General features: G+C 49.7%; 1 protein-coding gene across 5 annotated transcripts in view; it reads left to right on the top strand.

Annotated features, from left to right (window-relative positions):
• The window catches only part of LARS2 (leucyl-tRNA synthetase 2, mitochondrial), a 146,478-nt gene that overhangs the window by 116,593 nt on the left and 14,960 nt on the right, over positions 1 to 14,925 (top strand). For 3 of the 5 annotated variants that reach the window (XM_086368423.1, XM_086368420.1, XM_086368421.1), the window contains 5 exons: positions 6,886 to 6,986; positions 8,068 to 8,250; positions 9,552 to 9,721; positions 12,058 to 12,135; positions 13,028 to 13,139. In XM_086368423.1, coding sequence (XP_086224549.1) covers positions 6,886 to 6,986; positions 8,068 to 8,250; positions 9,552 to 9,721; positions 12,058 to 12,135; positions 13,028 to 13,139 — 644 coding nt within the window. Of the gene's footprint in view, positions 1 to 6,554; positions 6,987 to 8,067; positions 8,251 to 9,551; positions 9,722 to 12,057; positions 12,136 to 13,027; positions 13,140 to 14,925 lie in introns of all 5 variants that reach the window. The other 2 variants (XR_015151777.1, XM_086368422.1) reach the window with 2 other exon arrangements.

The following is a 14,925-nucleotide window of genomic DNA, read 5'->3' as shown; positions in this document are numbered from 1 at the left end:
TTGGAAGCAGTAGCATCCCATGCCCACCCTTCATCCCCTTTCTTCCCTCATCTCTTGTCCCCTCCACACCGTCCCCTTCTCTGCTCCTGCAGATTTGTTTATTCGTTCATGGAAACAAACTCGACATAGCTCAAACCAGTTGCCTTAACTGAGCATCTGTGATGAACTGGGTGCCAGAGGGGTCTTCACGGATCCTCCTATTCCCCACTCTCGGGGAAAGCAGGCAGCAAAGAACTCACATGAGCGCACAGTGACATGTAATACCTGCCCAATGCAGTTATAGGAACCACACTGGACACACCGAAGAAACAGCAGCTAATTTTGCCCAGGAGGGCCTGAGACGCCTTCCTAGTGGATTTGGCGTTTGAGTGGAGTCTGGAAGGAGGGGTAGAGTTCTGACAAATGGGCACTTCAGGGAACAGTGAGTGAGGACACGGAAGCGCCTGTGGGCAACGCGTGTAAGAAAGAGGAAAGGAAGCGGAAGAGGGGCGGAAGTCCTCCATGGCCGAGCGAGCAGTTTGGACTTGGTGTGGCAGGAGTCGGTCTTCAGCTCTGACTGGACTCTCTGTTCCCCCCCGCAGCCCTGAGGGTGGGCAGGCCTCCGTCTGGCTCAGTGACAGCAGGCAGGCCGGCTCCGTGAGGGCAGGGCTGGCCTTGCCCTAAATGCCTGGCTCAGCGCTGGACATGTTGTAAGCACTCAGTAAATAGCTGCGGAATAAACAAATGGTAGGTGTCACTCTGCTTTCTGAGCACATGATCCCAAGAATCCTGAGGCTCAGCCCGAGTCCACCAGGACATGCAGCCGTGGGTCCGTGATGGGGGCAGGGGCACCGGGGCAGTCTTGCCATCCCTGCCCTAGATGGCCCTTCCGGCCACCACTGCAGTGCTTCAACCCTGGGGGAAGGCAACCTGCATGAGGCTCAACCATCAAGTTGCGTGGTTGCTAACTTTCGGAAATTAAGACTTATTTAACTGGCAGGCCTTGTTTTGGGTGCTCTGCTGTCTGAGAGGGAACGCCTGCCTTTCTGGGAAAGGCCTCCAGTGTGGGTGCTCCCGCCAGATTCCCTCATTCTGAAAGGGGTAGAAGTGGTTTCGAAACAGGCAAAATTGATCCATGGTATTAGCAGCCAGGCGGGTGGTGCCTGGGTGGGGAGACGGTGCCTGGGAGTGGGAGGAGGGGGCCTCCAGGAGGTGGGTCACATTCTGATCGTTGACCTGGGTACTGGTTACACCAGTGTGTTTATCTTGTGGAAATTCCTCAAGTTTTACCAGTAGGAATTACAAGCTTTTCGATATGTGCACTTTACTTCATTTAGAAGTTCACTTTTAAAAAAGAGAGAGAGTTATAAAAGATGAGGGCAGAGAAGTGTGTAGCTTTAGGCAGAAAGCCTGGAGTTAGGGTCAGAATCCCACAGGTTGAGGGTTGAGATGGGGGGTTCAAGGGTGGGAGGGAGACTCAAGATGGAGGGGATATATGTAAACTTATGGCTGATTCAACGTTGTATGGCAGAAACCAACACATTATTGTAAAACAGTTATCCTCCAATTAAAAATAAAGGGGCTTGCTTCCCTGGTGGCTCAGTGGTAAAGAATCCACCTGCCAGTGCAGGAGACATGGGTTTGATCCCTGATCCGAGAAGATCCCACATCCTGTGGAGCAACTAAGCCCCTTGCGCCACAGTTACTGAGCCCACGTGCTGCAGCTGCTGAAGCCCGCGCCCCCTAGGGCCTGTGCTCAGCAACAAGAGAAGCCACCGCGATGAGAAGCCCGAGCAGTGCAGCTAGAGTTGTTATTGTTGCTCAGTTGCCAAGTTGTGTCCAACTCTTTGTGACCCCACAGATTGCAGCATGCCAGTCCTCCCTGTCCCTCACCAGCTTCCGGAGTTTGCCCAAGTTCATGTCTGTTGAATCAGTGATACCATCCAAACACCTCACCCTCCGATGCCCTCTTCTCCTTCCGCCCTCAGTCTTTCCCAGCGTCTCTCCCAGGGTCTCTTCTGGTGAGTCAGCTCTTCATAGTGATCAGGTTGCCAAGTGATTGGAGTTTCTGCTTCATCATCAGTCCTTCCAGTGAGTATTCAGGGTTTATTTCCTTTAGGATTGACTGGTCTGATCTCCTTGCAGTCCAAGGGACTCTCAAGAGTGTTCTGTAGCACCACAGTTCGAAAGCCTCAATTCTTTGGTGCTCAGCCTTCTTTATGGTCCAATTCTCACATCCATACATGACTACTGGAAAGACTATAGCTTTAACTGCTGACCTTTGTCAGCAAAATTATGTCTTTGCTTTTTAATATATGGTCTATGTTTGTCATAGCTTTCCTTCCAAGGAGCAGTCTTCTAATTTCATGGCTGCAGTCACTATCCTCAGTGATTTTAGAGCCCAAGAAGAGGAAATCTGTCACTGCTTCCACCCTTTCCCCTTTTATTTGCCATGAAGTGATGGGACAGGATGCCATGATCTTAGTTTTTTTAATATTGAGTTTTAAGCCAGTTTTTTCATTCTCCTCTTTTCACCCTCATCAAGAGGCTCTTTAGTTCCTCTTTGCTTTCTGCCATTAGAGTGGTATCGTCTGCATATCTGAGGTTGTTTACATTTCTCCTGGCAATCTTGATTCCAGCTTGTAACTCATCCACCTCAGCATTTCGCATGATGTGCTCTGCATATAAGTTAAATAAACAGGGTAACAATAAACAGCCTTGCCGTACTCCTTTCTCAATCTTGAACCAGTCTGTTGTTCCATACAGGGTTCTAACTTGCTTCTTGACCAGCATACAGGTTTCTCAGGAGACAGGTAAGATGGTCTTGATATTACTATCTTAAAGAGTTTCTCACAGCTTGTTATGGTTCATACAATCAAAGGTTTTAGCATAATCAATGAAACAGAAATAGATGTTTTTCTGGAATTCCCTTGCTTTCCCTTTGATCCAGTGAATGTTGGCAACTTGATCTCTGGTTCCTCTGCCTTTTCTAAACCCAGTTTGTGCATCTGGAAGTTCTCCATTCATGAACTGCTGAAGCCTAGCTTGAAGGATTTTGAGCATAACCTTATTAGTATGTGAAATAAGCATGACTGTATGGTATTTGAACCTTCTTTAGTACTGCCCCTAGTTTGAAAAAAAAAAAAAAAAATTCCAGAAGGTTGCAATTCTATCCATCCCCAGAAGAGGGCAGCATTGCACCACTTAATAACCTGCAAGAATGAAGCCCAAGCTCTTTATTTCTGCCCCTGCCCCTTTTGGAAGCTTAAAGCTACTGATTTTGATCATCCTACTGATAATCTTTACCTTTGGGATCCAAATTATTCCCTCCCTTCTTCCATCCCAAGGACATATTTCTTATTTCTATTAAGAGTGACCAAAGCCATGTACTAAGAGTGAGAAAGGAAAGGAAAAACCTCAAAAACTAGTGCACAGGGACACTAGAGCCTAAGTCGGTAACGGCACGTTCATCCTCCCGCCACTGAGCCCAGCAGGAAGAACGTTGCAGAGTGTCTCTTTGTGTGAGGCAGCAGCATGTAAAATTATTTGAGGAAGATTCCTAAAAGATGAGCTAGTGGTCAAAAATGTGCACCCCGGGGGTGTGCAAAAGTCGGCCCCGTCGAGCCCACTGATGCCCAGGGAAGGCCCCACCGGGTGTGGGGGAGGCCGCCCTCACACGTAGGACACTCGTTCAGCTTGCTGTGTAGCCACTGTCTTCGTCTGCCCAGTAAAAGTAACCATATGATTTTCTCCTTCTGTTTTAAAACTGTGTTATATCTTCTCTTGTAATGAGGTTAAAATCCAGGTGCCACCCCAGATTGGATGGAAGGCACAGATGGCTTCAAGAGCTGGCAGCCCCAAACATCCATGTCTTCCTCCCTCCGTCCCGCCGTCCGTCTGTCTGTTCATTTGTATTTTTTCATCCATCGTCCGTGTTTTGAACATGTTTAAAGGGCCTGTCGTCCATGGAAACAGTGCTAAGCGCTGAGACAGATGAAAGGACAGTCCTTGTCACTACGGGGTAGGGCGGCGGTAGACGGGTATTTATGTTGTCATCAGTACACAGCCTGGGCGTGCTCCTCATGGCCGAGCATGCTGGACATGGCAGGACCCAAAGGAGAGTCCAGAGCTGCCTGCAGGGGACAGGGATGCCCACCAGAGAAGGGGGTGCCTGCGCTCAGTGCTGAAGGCCGGGTCTGGGTTACCCCAGGAACTCAGGCTGAGATGGGCATTCCTGCCGAGTCCTAGGGAGCGTGGCTGGTTCTGGGGACAGCCAGGTGTCCCTGGGACCTCTCTGAGGACCAGGGGCACTTGTGGAGGGAGAGGCCCAGAGGGCAGACGGGGCTGGCGGCAGAGAGAGCTGCACACTCGGTCTCTGGGCAGGGGCCCTTGAGCTTCCTGAGGAAAATGCAGATCTGGGGTCTTGGGCATCCAAACCCCAACCTGCCCCGGATGCAGCGCGTGTGGCCCAAGGACACCAGGTTCCTCACGGTTCTGTGCCTGTGTTCCTGAGAAATGGGAACCACAGACACCATTGCTCCCCCTTAAAGGTGCTTCTGGGGTAAAAGTCAGCCTGAGATCCAAGTACACTGTAACAGATCATTTTTCACATCACTCATGTTGTCTGGGAGTCTTCCTGGGACGTGGTACAGAAGGACGTCATTCTGCCAGTGGTGACATTGCTGGTGGAATGTCTGCGAGGTAGAAGGAAGGCAGTTTTGTGACTCAAAGAGCTTATTAAGATAGCTTTTGGAGCCAGAACAATGGGGTGACTATTTTTCTGCATGTACGTCTTCCAAATTAACACGGTCCCATGGTGGACAGGCCCTATGACACTGAGTAACTTGACTAATTTCCATTTAATGTTAATTATATCGGGTGTTTTACACCTTGGCAGATACCCCCACACATACACACACCCCACCAAACTCACATATGCACACACACATACATACACATGCTCATAACAGGATTTTAAAACACAGAGACTAGGGGTCCTATTTTTCTAGCTGACCTTCATATCATTTTCAGTCATCCCCGTTGTTCCACTCCATCCCTCTGAGTCCACTGGAGAATTTCCTTTAAACCGCATCTGTCCACACAGCTGCTGTGACGGGCTGCACGGTGTACAAAGCAGGGCCCTGTCCAGAGGCCTTCTTCCTCTGTACAGGGTTCATCTGTATTAGCCTCGAGTGTGAAATGAGATTCTGTTAATTAACAAAGCCAACATCACTAGAGCTGTGCCTCCATCACTAGAGCTGCGTTTGTGCTCTGCTTGGCCTCTTTGAGGTTATTGGGTCTTTGAGTTGTTTGTTGTTTGATCCGTAAAGTCGTGTCCACCTCCTTGCGACCCCATGGACTGCAGCACGCCAGGCTTCCTTGTCCTTCACTGTCTCCTGGAGTTTGCTCAAATCCATGTCCATTGAGTTGGTGATGCCATCTATTGGGTCTTTGAGCCTCTAAAAAGCCACTCCATGTACGTGAGCTTGAAGCCCCCGAGGGTTCTCATGTTGATGCTGGGGGTGATGTCGGCAGAGAATGTCAATCTGTCTCCTCGCTCAAATGTTCCTCCCTGTGCTTTATAAGAGCGAGATATGGACACGTGCTCTCAGCAGAGGTCTCCACAAATTGAATGTGGAGTAGCTCTTTCTTACATACTTTAAAACTGCACAGCAGTTTCAAATCTGAAATAATTTCAGTTCGAGGGTCAAACCTCTGCTTGTCCTCTTAAGAGAAAACGTCTTCAGTTCACTCTTCAGCCAGTAAGGGTGTGACTAACACTGCTTTAAAAAAAAAAAAAATAGGCACTATAAATAAATTATAATCCACCCATATAAAGTACTGAATAGATGCTGAAAATGAAATGAATCTGGGGAATTCCCTGCTGGTCCAGTGATTGGACCCAGTGCTTTCACTGCCAGGGCCTGGGTTCAGTCCCTGGTTGAGGAGCTAAGATCCCGCACGCCATGCTGTGCAACCAAAAGGAAAAAGGAAGTAGATCTGTGTGGACTAGTAGTAACTGCCTCATCAGAGGGCAGTAGGCCTGGGAAGACAGGGGGAGAGGTGTTTGAATTTGAACAAAAGCGGTATAGTCCTGTATAATTTGCATGATTTAAAAATATTAAAAAGAATTTAAGCAGGCACTGTATAGAAGTTAAGGAATGGATTATCTTCATGAATAAAACCCCAACGTAGACCTCTTTATATCATCCTGAACTTTCCGTTACTCCGGGCTCAGCATAACTGACGCTTGTGCACGCATGTGTGCTCAGTCGCTTCAGTCATGTCTGACTCTTTGCAACCCTATGGGGTCTAGCCTGCCAGGCTCCTCTGGGATTCTCCAGGCAAGAATACTGGAGTGGGTTGCCAGGCCCTCTTCCAGGGGATCTCCCCGACCCAGGGATCAAACCTGGATCTCCTGCATTTCAGGCGGATTCTTTACCGGTGAACCACCAGGGAAGCTCAACTGACCTTTGTACATACCTTTAAAATTTACAAGCAGTTTCATGCAGTTGTTTCATTTAATCCTCCCAACAACCCTTTGAGGGCAGGTTTTTATGATCCCTATTTTACAGATGAGCAGACTGAGGCTCAGAGTAAAGAAGTGACTTGCCTTGGCTCATTGAGAAGCAGCACAGAGATTCCAATCCAGGACTGCCAGCTGTGAGGCCTGGTGTTCATGGCACTTCACCACGTTGGAAAGTCGTTACTCTCCACTGATTTGACCTAGTTTTCTTAGCATTTATGTGTAAGGAGCCATTTGTGCAAGTTGAGTCGATAAGCGGTCAGCCTGTTTTCACAAAGAGCAGTTATCTGTACTCATCAGCTGGTAAGGTTTGTACTGCTCTCTCTGGATGCTTCCAGTCCCCGCCCCACCAGTTTTCTTCTCCTGTTTTCTTTCCTCAGAGAGCCTTTTCATAAACTGCTGGCCCAAGGCCTTATCAAGGGGCAGACATTCCGCCTACCGTCTGGACAGTATCTACGGCGAGAGGAAGTAGATCTCACAGGTAAGAATGGCCCATCTGGTTGCTCTTGGAGCCAAGGAATATTTAGCTAGGAGGAACAGAAATCCACACAAAGGCGGGTTTCCCCCAGGCACATAGGGCCATCGCCCAAACCCAGCTGCAGGGAGGGGCAGCATGTAGGAAGCCGCAGCCAATGCTGTCTCCTCTGTCGCTCTCCAGCCTCTAGTTCTGCTTCCTGCTCCGCTCTGTTCTCCTGCCCCTGCCAGGCTTGGATCCCGCTGTCCCTGGCTTCAGCATGCAGAGTGCCCTTGGGCAGATGCAGGGCCACCTCCTGCCTCACCTCCTCGGGACCCCTGACTCCAGTGCCCAACAGCGTCAGCCCTGGCTCCAGTGCCCTCTCTCAGTTCCAATGCAGAGAAGGAGACTTAACCTTGTCAGGTGTCCTTCCTGGTCCCAGCCGCTGGGGCTTGGCTGCAAGGCCACCTCATCCCCACACGGCCAGGGAGGGCGGCCTCTGTCAGCACCATCCAGACAGAGAGTGTGGAGCGGGGAGGAGAGAAGGAACAGGGCTGCACAGCAGGACCCACGTGTAACGTGAGCCCAGCGAGCTAACCCCACGCGTGGACCCCGCTTATGGGGTGAGCTCACCTTCTGGTGACTTCACACGGACGGGGACCTCCCTCCAGGTGAAGTGACCTCAGACATGCTCTGCTGCCCCGAGACCCTGGCAGGTCAGCTGCCAGCTGCCAGAGGAGGCCCCGAATCCATAAAGAAAACAGCAGTGTGCGAGTCCTCCTTATCCTTTTTTCCTGTCCTTTTTGTATATACGTGATTTACTTTTTAAAAAGAGGGCATTGCTTTGTCTTGTTTTGTGGCTGAGAAAAAGCTGGCAAGTGTACTACCAGTTCATGAAAGGCAGATTTGTGACGGGAGGTGGGCCTCATTTACTTGAAAACCAAAGCATGATCACGATGTCTAAAGGGAGAGAACACGTCACACTAAGTGAATTAGTGGGATTCTTCAAGTGGACACGTTGAACGGCTCCCTCAGTGTTTCCGGATTGGATACGCTGTGAAAACCGGCTCGGCATCCCCCGCTACCTACGCGTCCTTCTGGTGTGCAGGTTCCGACCCTGTTCACGCAAACACGGGGGAGAAGCTCGAGGTGAGCTGGGAGAAGATGAGCAAATCCAAGCACAACGGCGTGGAGCCCGAGGACGTGGTGGAGCGGTACGGCAGAGACACCGTCCGGCTCTACGTCCTCTTCGCCGCCCCTCCGGAGAAGGATATCTTGTGGGATGTGAAGAGTAAGTCAGCCTCTCCTCCCAGCCGGCCGCCTCCGTGACCCGCCTCCGCGCCCAGGGAGTCCAGGGAAGGGCGTGTTTTTGCTGAGACAGTAGGGGAGGGCCCAGGGGTCCTACCTGTGGAGCAGGTAGCAGTTTGCCCGACATCCTGTGCCATTCCTGGGCCAGCGTAGTCAGACATAATGAGCCCCAGAGCACCCAGAGCGCGCGCTGTGGCTGCAGACCCCCGGTCCCCACTGCAGCCCTGCTGACCCCACTCCAGGGTGGGGCTGGGAGCCTGCCTTCAGCATAGACTAGGTGTTCTCCGGAAGCTTCTACGAGGATCCCACTTTGGGAACATTTCCTTGAGCCAGGCTGGTTTTTGTGGTACGCCTGGGCCCACTGCAGTCCGCAGAGGCCAGTCCCCTCTTGGTGTAACCTGAAAGGTTTTTTCCTGGAACGGTGTCATTGCCCTTTACCAGGCCAGAGAACCCCACCTGGAGCCTGGCCCTGACGTCACCTGTGACCTCTGCAGTCACCCACAGCAGCCTCCAGAGCCCCACGGTCGGGGTGTTTGGGGGTGCGGGTGGGGAGCGTGGGTGGGGGGCGTGGGGATTCCTTCTTCCAGAGTTGTTTAGATCTAAAACTGGGTTGGCAAGATCCTTTGGAGGAGGAAATGGCAACCCACGCCAGTATTCTTGCCTGGAGAATCCCATGGAGAGAGGAGCCTGGTGGGCTGCAGTCCACGGGGTCACAAAGAGTCACACGCGACTGAGCATGCGCACATGCTGAAATACGTGAAACACGAAACTGGCGAGGACCCGGCCTGTGTTAAGACACCTCAGGCTGCGTAGCAGTGTGGCTCTGAACGCAGCCTGGGGACCAGTGCGGCCTCTGTGTGCTGCCTGTCCACGTGAGAGGTCAGCCTGCGCCGTGTAACTCAGCCCTGTCTCCATGCACACTGCTGGTTCGGAGGACGTTTTCGTCACAGCACAGCAGGCTTTCTTAACCAAGGAGGCGATGCCCTCCTGCACATCCTGGCCCAAACTTCTAAGCTCCTTTTGGGCCGGTGACAGTTGCTGGGAACCCTTTGAGTAAGCCCCTGCGTCCTGTGCTCAGAATATCTGGGGCCCTAAGAAGAAATGACTGAGTCAGTCCTGGGCTGAGTTCCCAGGCACTGGCAGCCAGGGAGGACCCTTCTGCCTGCCCTCGGGGAGATCCCGTGAAGCATCTCCTCCTTCACAGGTGCTTTGTCGCTTAGGTGTGACCAGACCAGACATCCTCACGTTGTCTCTCTCTCTGTCGTTCACTAACGTCACACGCAGCCGACGCGCTCCCCGGGGTGCTGAGATGGCAGCAGCGTCTGTGGGCCTTGGTGACTCGATTTATCGAGGCCAGGACGTCTGGGAAGGCGCCCAGGCCTCAGCTGTTGAGCGACAAGGACAAAACCGAGGCCAGGAGGCTGTGGGAGTACAAGAACTCGGTCATCTCTCAGGTCAGAACTCTTCCCGGGACACTGGTTGATTCTGTGACTGAGCCCTCGTGGTCTGTGTGGCCTGCCTGCCCTGGGCGGGGCACACTGGGTCTTCCTCCTGTCTTCATCCTGCTGCTTTGGGTATTTATTTCCCCACGGCGGAGCAACGGTGCACAAGCTCTAAGGGCAAGGGACGCTCTTGAGAAATGGCTCCCCCTAGTGGTGATCTGAGGAGGCTGCCCGCTTTCCATGTTTCCATATTTAACACATCCTACCCATTCCAGTGTTCTTGCCTGGAGAATCCCAGGGACGGAGGGGCCTGGTGGGCTTCCGTCTATGGGGTCGCACAGAGTCGGACACGACTGAAGCGACTTAGCAGCAGCAGCAGCAGGGCTTCCCTCGGAGAAGGCAATGGCACCCCACTCCAGTACTTTTGCCTGGAAAATCCCATGGACAGAGGAGCCTGGTAGGCTGCAGTCCATGGGGTCGCTAAGAGTCAGACACGACTGAGCGACTTCACTTTCACTTTTCACTTTCACACAATGGAGAAGGCAATGGCAACCCACTCCAGTGTTCTTGCCTGGAGAATCCCAGGGACGGGGGAGCCTGGTGGGCTGCAGTCTATGGGGTCACACAGAGTCGGACACAACTGAAGCGACTTAGCAGCAACAGCAGCAGGGCTTCCCTGGTGACTCAGACAGTAAAGAATCTGTCTGTAATGCAGGAGACCCAGGTTCGATCCCTGGGTCAGGAAGATCCCCTGGAGAATGGAATGGCTACCCACTCCAGTATTCTTGCCTGGAGAATCCCATGAACAGAGAAGCCTTGCGGCTACAGTCTGTGAAGTTGCAAAGAGTTGGACGTGACTGAGCAACTAACACTTGCAGATGAGAATCAAGTTTAATGTTATACCAATGACACACAGTATACATTATAAAAACAGAAATAGAATTTTAGAGTTGAAAGGGGTTGAAAAGACTCTGTTCTTTACTGTCCTCATCTTTAGCCTCTTCATCGTCGCTTCTGTGGGCAGAACTGAGGCACAGAACAGTTAAATGCCCTGTGCAAGTCACAGCCCATGAGGAACTGAGCAGAGTTCCCTGATACCCAGCATAGTGGAGACTTTTCCACTCAGGAACTTTGTTACACAGTATTTGTGGAAGTTACTGTGGAATGAATTTTGCAAATAAATTAATGGCTTATCTTCGTAGAGAATAGCATATTATTGTCTAAATAATTTTTAAAGATTCTTCATTGATAACATCCCTGTAAATTTTTCATCTGGAAGTCTGCTGTAACACCATGACATTCACCTGTTTAAGAACTTTGTGGAAAAATGCCATATGTCTTTGAAAGAAAGCACTTAGGAAGTCTGAAGCCACTTTTGAATGGGTACCAGATACCCCAAATTCTCCTTAGGCTGAATGTGTTCTTTTTTTTTTTTAAGATGTGCTGATTCAAATTTAGAAAGTCAGCCAAGGTCACTTCTCTGGACTCCGGTAACTGAGGACATTGAAGGAGCTGAGCTTTTCCTCTTGTTTGTGTAGACTGCAGTGGCCCCGGATCCAGCATGGTCTCATTTAGTGACACCTCTTCAGCTTTATTTCCATCCTCTCTCCCATGCTGTAGAGAAACAGAGCTCATGAAATTGACTTTAGTCATCTGAGTGCTGCTTGAATGATTGTTTGCATATCGCATATTTTCTCTTTGAATTTGGCAAATTCTTCTCTTCTGTCAGATAATAGAATTGGGTTATTTCAGCAGGCTGGAAACTCTTGACATCTCAAGGATGTGTTAGTTTTCTGTATCCTTAACCCATGGCTCAAAATTGAAAAGCATGCCAATAGGAAAAAGCTGACAAGTAGTATTTGTGTTCTTGTGTTGACTCTATATTTGAATATGTAAAAAAAAAAAAGAAAATGTAAAACTGACCTTATCCCCATATACCAGTAATCTTCAATGTGAGTTAAGGTCATGCCACCGTGGGAAGTGACATCCTTTATCCCGTCTCCTGTTTGCTGTTTGGTCATCAGGTGGGTCCCGCCTCCGTTTCAGGTAATGATCAGTGTTTTCTTAGGCACCTGCTGTGGGAACCAACACTGTCACAGCTATAGAGGAAAAGGAGCAGTCTTGAGTGGCGGAAACAACATTGACTTGGACTTTAAAATTCTTTGTGCTGATAAAACATTATAGTGACTACTTGAGATAGTGAAAACAGTTATAAGTATCTTTTATGGCATACATTTAGTTCCACATTTTTTGGATAATTCAGTTTGTGTGTGTGTGTGTGTGTGTGTGTGTGTGTGTAAGCCTAACGGAACTTTGAACAAAGTGAACGATTCTATTTTCACCCATAGGTGACTGCCCATTTCACAGAGGACTTCTCGCTGAACTCTGCGATTTCTCAGCTGATGGGACTCAGCAGTGCCCTCTCGGTAAGTGGCCAGTCTGTGCCCATTTGCTCCTGGCCAAGGGGGGTTGGTGTGGTGGTGAGTCACGTGGTGAGGTGGCCTGCCGCTCCCAGAGGGCAGAGACCACGCCTTTCTGGACATTTTATTTCCAAAGTTTGGTGTGCAGCAGGTGAATGGGTGTGACTAGGTTAACTGATCAGCCTCACCTCAGGAAGACGCTGAGTGTTGGCAAGAACTGGCAAAGAATAGGAGGACCCCTGAGATCCTTGAGAGGGGCAAGAGGACCCCAGCCCTGGGAGTTTCACAGTGCAGAACCTCTGAGCACGTCTCTGCACTTCCCGCTGGTCCTGCACATACAGGAAGCCTAGCACAGTGGTGACCTGCATTCTAATCTAGACTCCATCTCTCGCTTGACCGTGTGTCCAGGCACAGGTGACTCTCCCTCTGTCATAGCCCTCAGCTGCTTCATCTGTCACGTGGGCTAACAGTACTGCGCTCAAAGGGTGGGAAGACCCAAACCAGGTAGCATCAGCTGAAGGACGTGGTTAAATGCTCAGTCAACAGTGATATATCTGCTCAGGGCTTTCCTGGTGGTCCAGTGGTTAGGGCCCCATGCTTCCCCTGCAGAGGGCCTCATATCAGGTTCAAAACTCATAAGGAAACTAAGATCCTACAAGTTGAGCGGCACAGCCAAAAAAATAAAATAGAACAATAATACAGCTGCTGTTGCTGCTCCAGCTATTTTTAATACTGTGATTCAACGGGGAGAGTTCTTTGCCTAGAACTAAAGTGATGTGAAGAGTCTCTTCCCGCCTGCTTGTCTCTGGACTTCAGGTACCTTCATGGCCTCTCTCACCCATCTTTCTCATCTTGCATGCCTCAGTGTGTTACCCTGCTGTTCTCTTCTCTCCCCCAGCAAGCTTCGCAGAGAGTTGTTCTCCACAGCCCCGAGTTTGAGGATGCTCTCTGTGCCCTGATGGTGATGGCCGCCCCCATGGCCCCTCACATAACCTCAGAGCTCTGGGCAGGTAGGTGGCCGAGGCCTCATTTGACCTGTTACTACTGGCCAGCATGTGCTTCAGCCGCGTGTTGAGCCTTATTCGGGACTTGTGTCCTCAGCCGTGGGGCCCAGAGTGTGGCATCATCCCTGGGGACCTCTCTGTGGAAATGCGAGCGAACTGAGAATGGACCATGCAGGAGGACTTGATGGCTGTGCTGGGCCCGGTTCTCCAGACCCTGTGTTCAGAGGTCCCCTCTGACTTCTGAGGATGTTTTAAAGGCGCTTGCAGGAGGCAGGCAGCCTAGGGATGCTGTGTTTACATTATGCTGTTACCTGGGAGTTTCTGAGAAGTAGTATTCATTTCTTTTTTGTAGTTATTTTAGCTCTTCTCACCTGTTTATTCTTCTCAGTAGAACTCAGGTATAATTTTGTTAAGTTCTCCCAAAATCTCCTTGAGATACTTGAGTTGAGATTTTCTTAAGCCTGGAAGTAACCTGGGAAAGCTTCACATCTTTACCACATCTAAGCTTCCATCCCAGAACACGGTCTGTCTCTCCTTTTATTCAAGATTTCCCTCACCCCCCAGTCAAGTTTTGTAATTTTCTTCATATGGATCCCACACATTTCTGGAGATTATTTTCAAATATTTCATCTTGCCATCAGTTTAGTTCAGTTGCTTAGTCGGGTCCAACTAGTTACAACCCCATGAATGGCAGCACGCCAGGCCTCCCTGTCCATCACCAACTCCCGGAGCTTGCTCAGACTCATGTCCACTGAGTCAGTGATGCCATCCAATCATCTCATCCTCTGTCATCCCCTTCTCCTCCTGCCTTCAGTCTTTCCCAACATCTTGCCATAGTTCATTTTATTTTTTTTATTCTAACTGAAATCTTTTTTTTCTCTTATGATTTTTGACTGGTAATATCTGGCATATGATTTTTAGTAATTATTTACTTACTTATAACCAGATTCCCTGTCAATCACTCTTCCTTCATTTAGGGGTAGAATCGTCTTGGATTTTCTAGGAGTCTGTGACCAACAAATAAGCCTAAGTTTTCTCCTTTCTAACAGTTATGCTCTTGTGTCTGTTTACTGTCTTTAATATACTGCTTAGAAAACCACATGTGATGTTAAAGAATACTGGTGACAGCCAGTCTGCTCTCGTTTCCAGATTTCAGTGGGACATGATTCCCTGTGAGGTTTACTGTTGGCTGTTGGCTAGGGTAGATAGTCCCTGTCGTGTTAAGGAAGCGGCCCTCTAGCCTTGTTTCCCAGAACTCGCCTTAGGAAGGGAGGTGGATTTTACTTAACGTCCATTCTTCAGTTGTTGAGCTGTTGTAGCCTTTGCTTTTAATTTTCGCCTTTGCCCTGATGGTATGGCTTATGTGCAATTAACTGATTGCCTAATAGGCTATTGAGGGATTAATTTACCTTGACCATGGGGTAGTAAACCTTTAACATACTGTAAATTCTATTTGCTAGTGTTTATTTAGAATTTTGCAATTACTCTCCTAGGAGAAACCAGCTTTTCCTCAGTGTGCCTTGTCAGGTTCGGAAAGAAGGGTTTCAATGCCTTCACAAAGTGACTTGGGTTGCTTCTGTGCTTTGGAAGACACCACACAGGACAAGAACGTCCACCCGTTCTTTGCTGAATAGACAGAATGCCCCAAATGGAGGGTGGTATTAGGCCCTGCCAGGCTGCTGCCATATTACATTAGCTTATACAGTCTTTCATTATCTCCTTAGGCAGAAAACATGCCTCTTTGATTTAGCATTGGTGATCACATTAAGTCTTTTAAGTGGCACACTGTTAA

This window comes from Bos grunniens, chromosome 22, assembly GCF_055505025.1.
Source record: "Bos grunniens cultivar Pamir isolate PY7600 chromosome 22, Bosgru_T2T1.0, whole genome shotgun sequence".
Taxonomy (NCBI): domain Eukaryota; kingdom Metazoa; phylum Chordata; class Mammalia; order Artiodactyla; family Bovidae; genus Bos; species Bos grunniens.
Note: the sequence above shows the minus strand (reverse complement) of the source record. Positions and strands in the feature narration are given on the sequence as shown.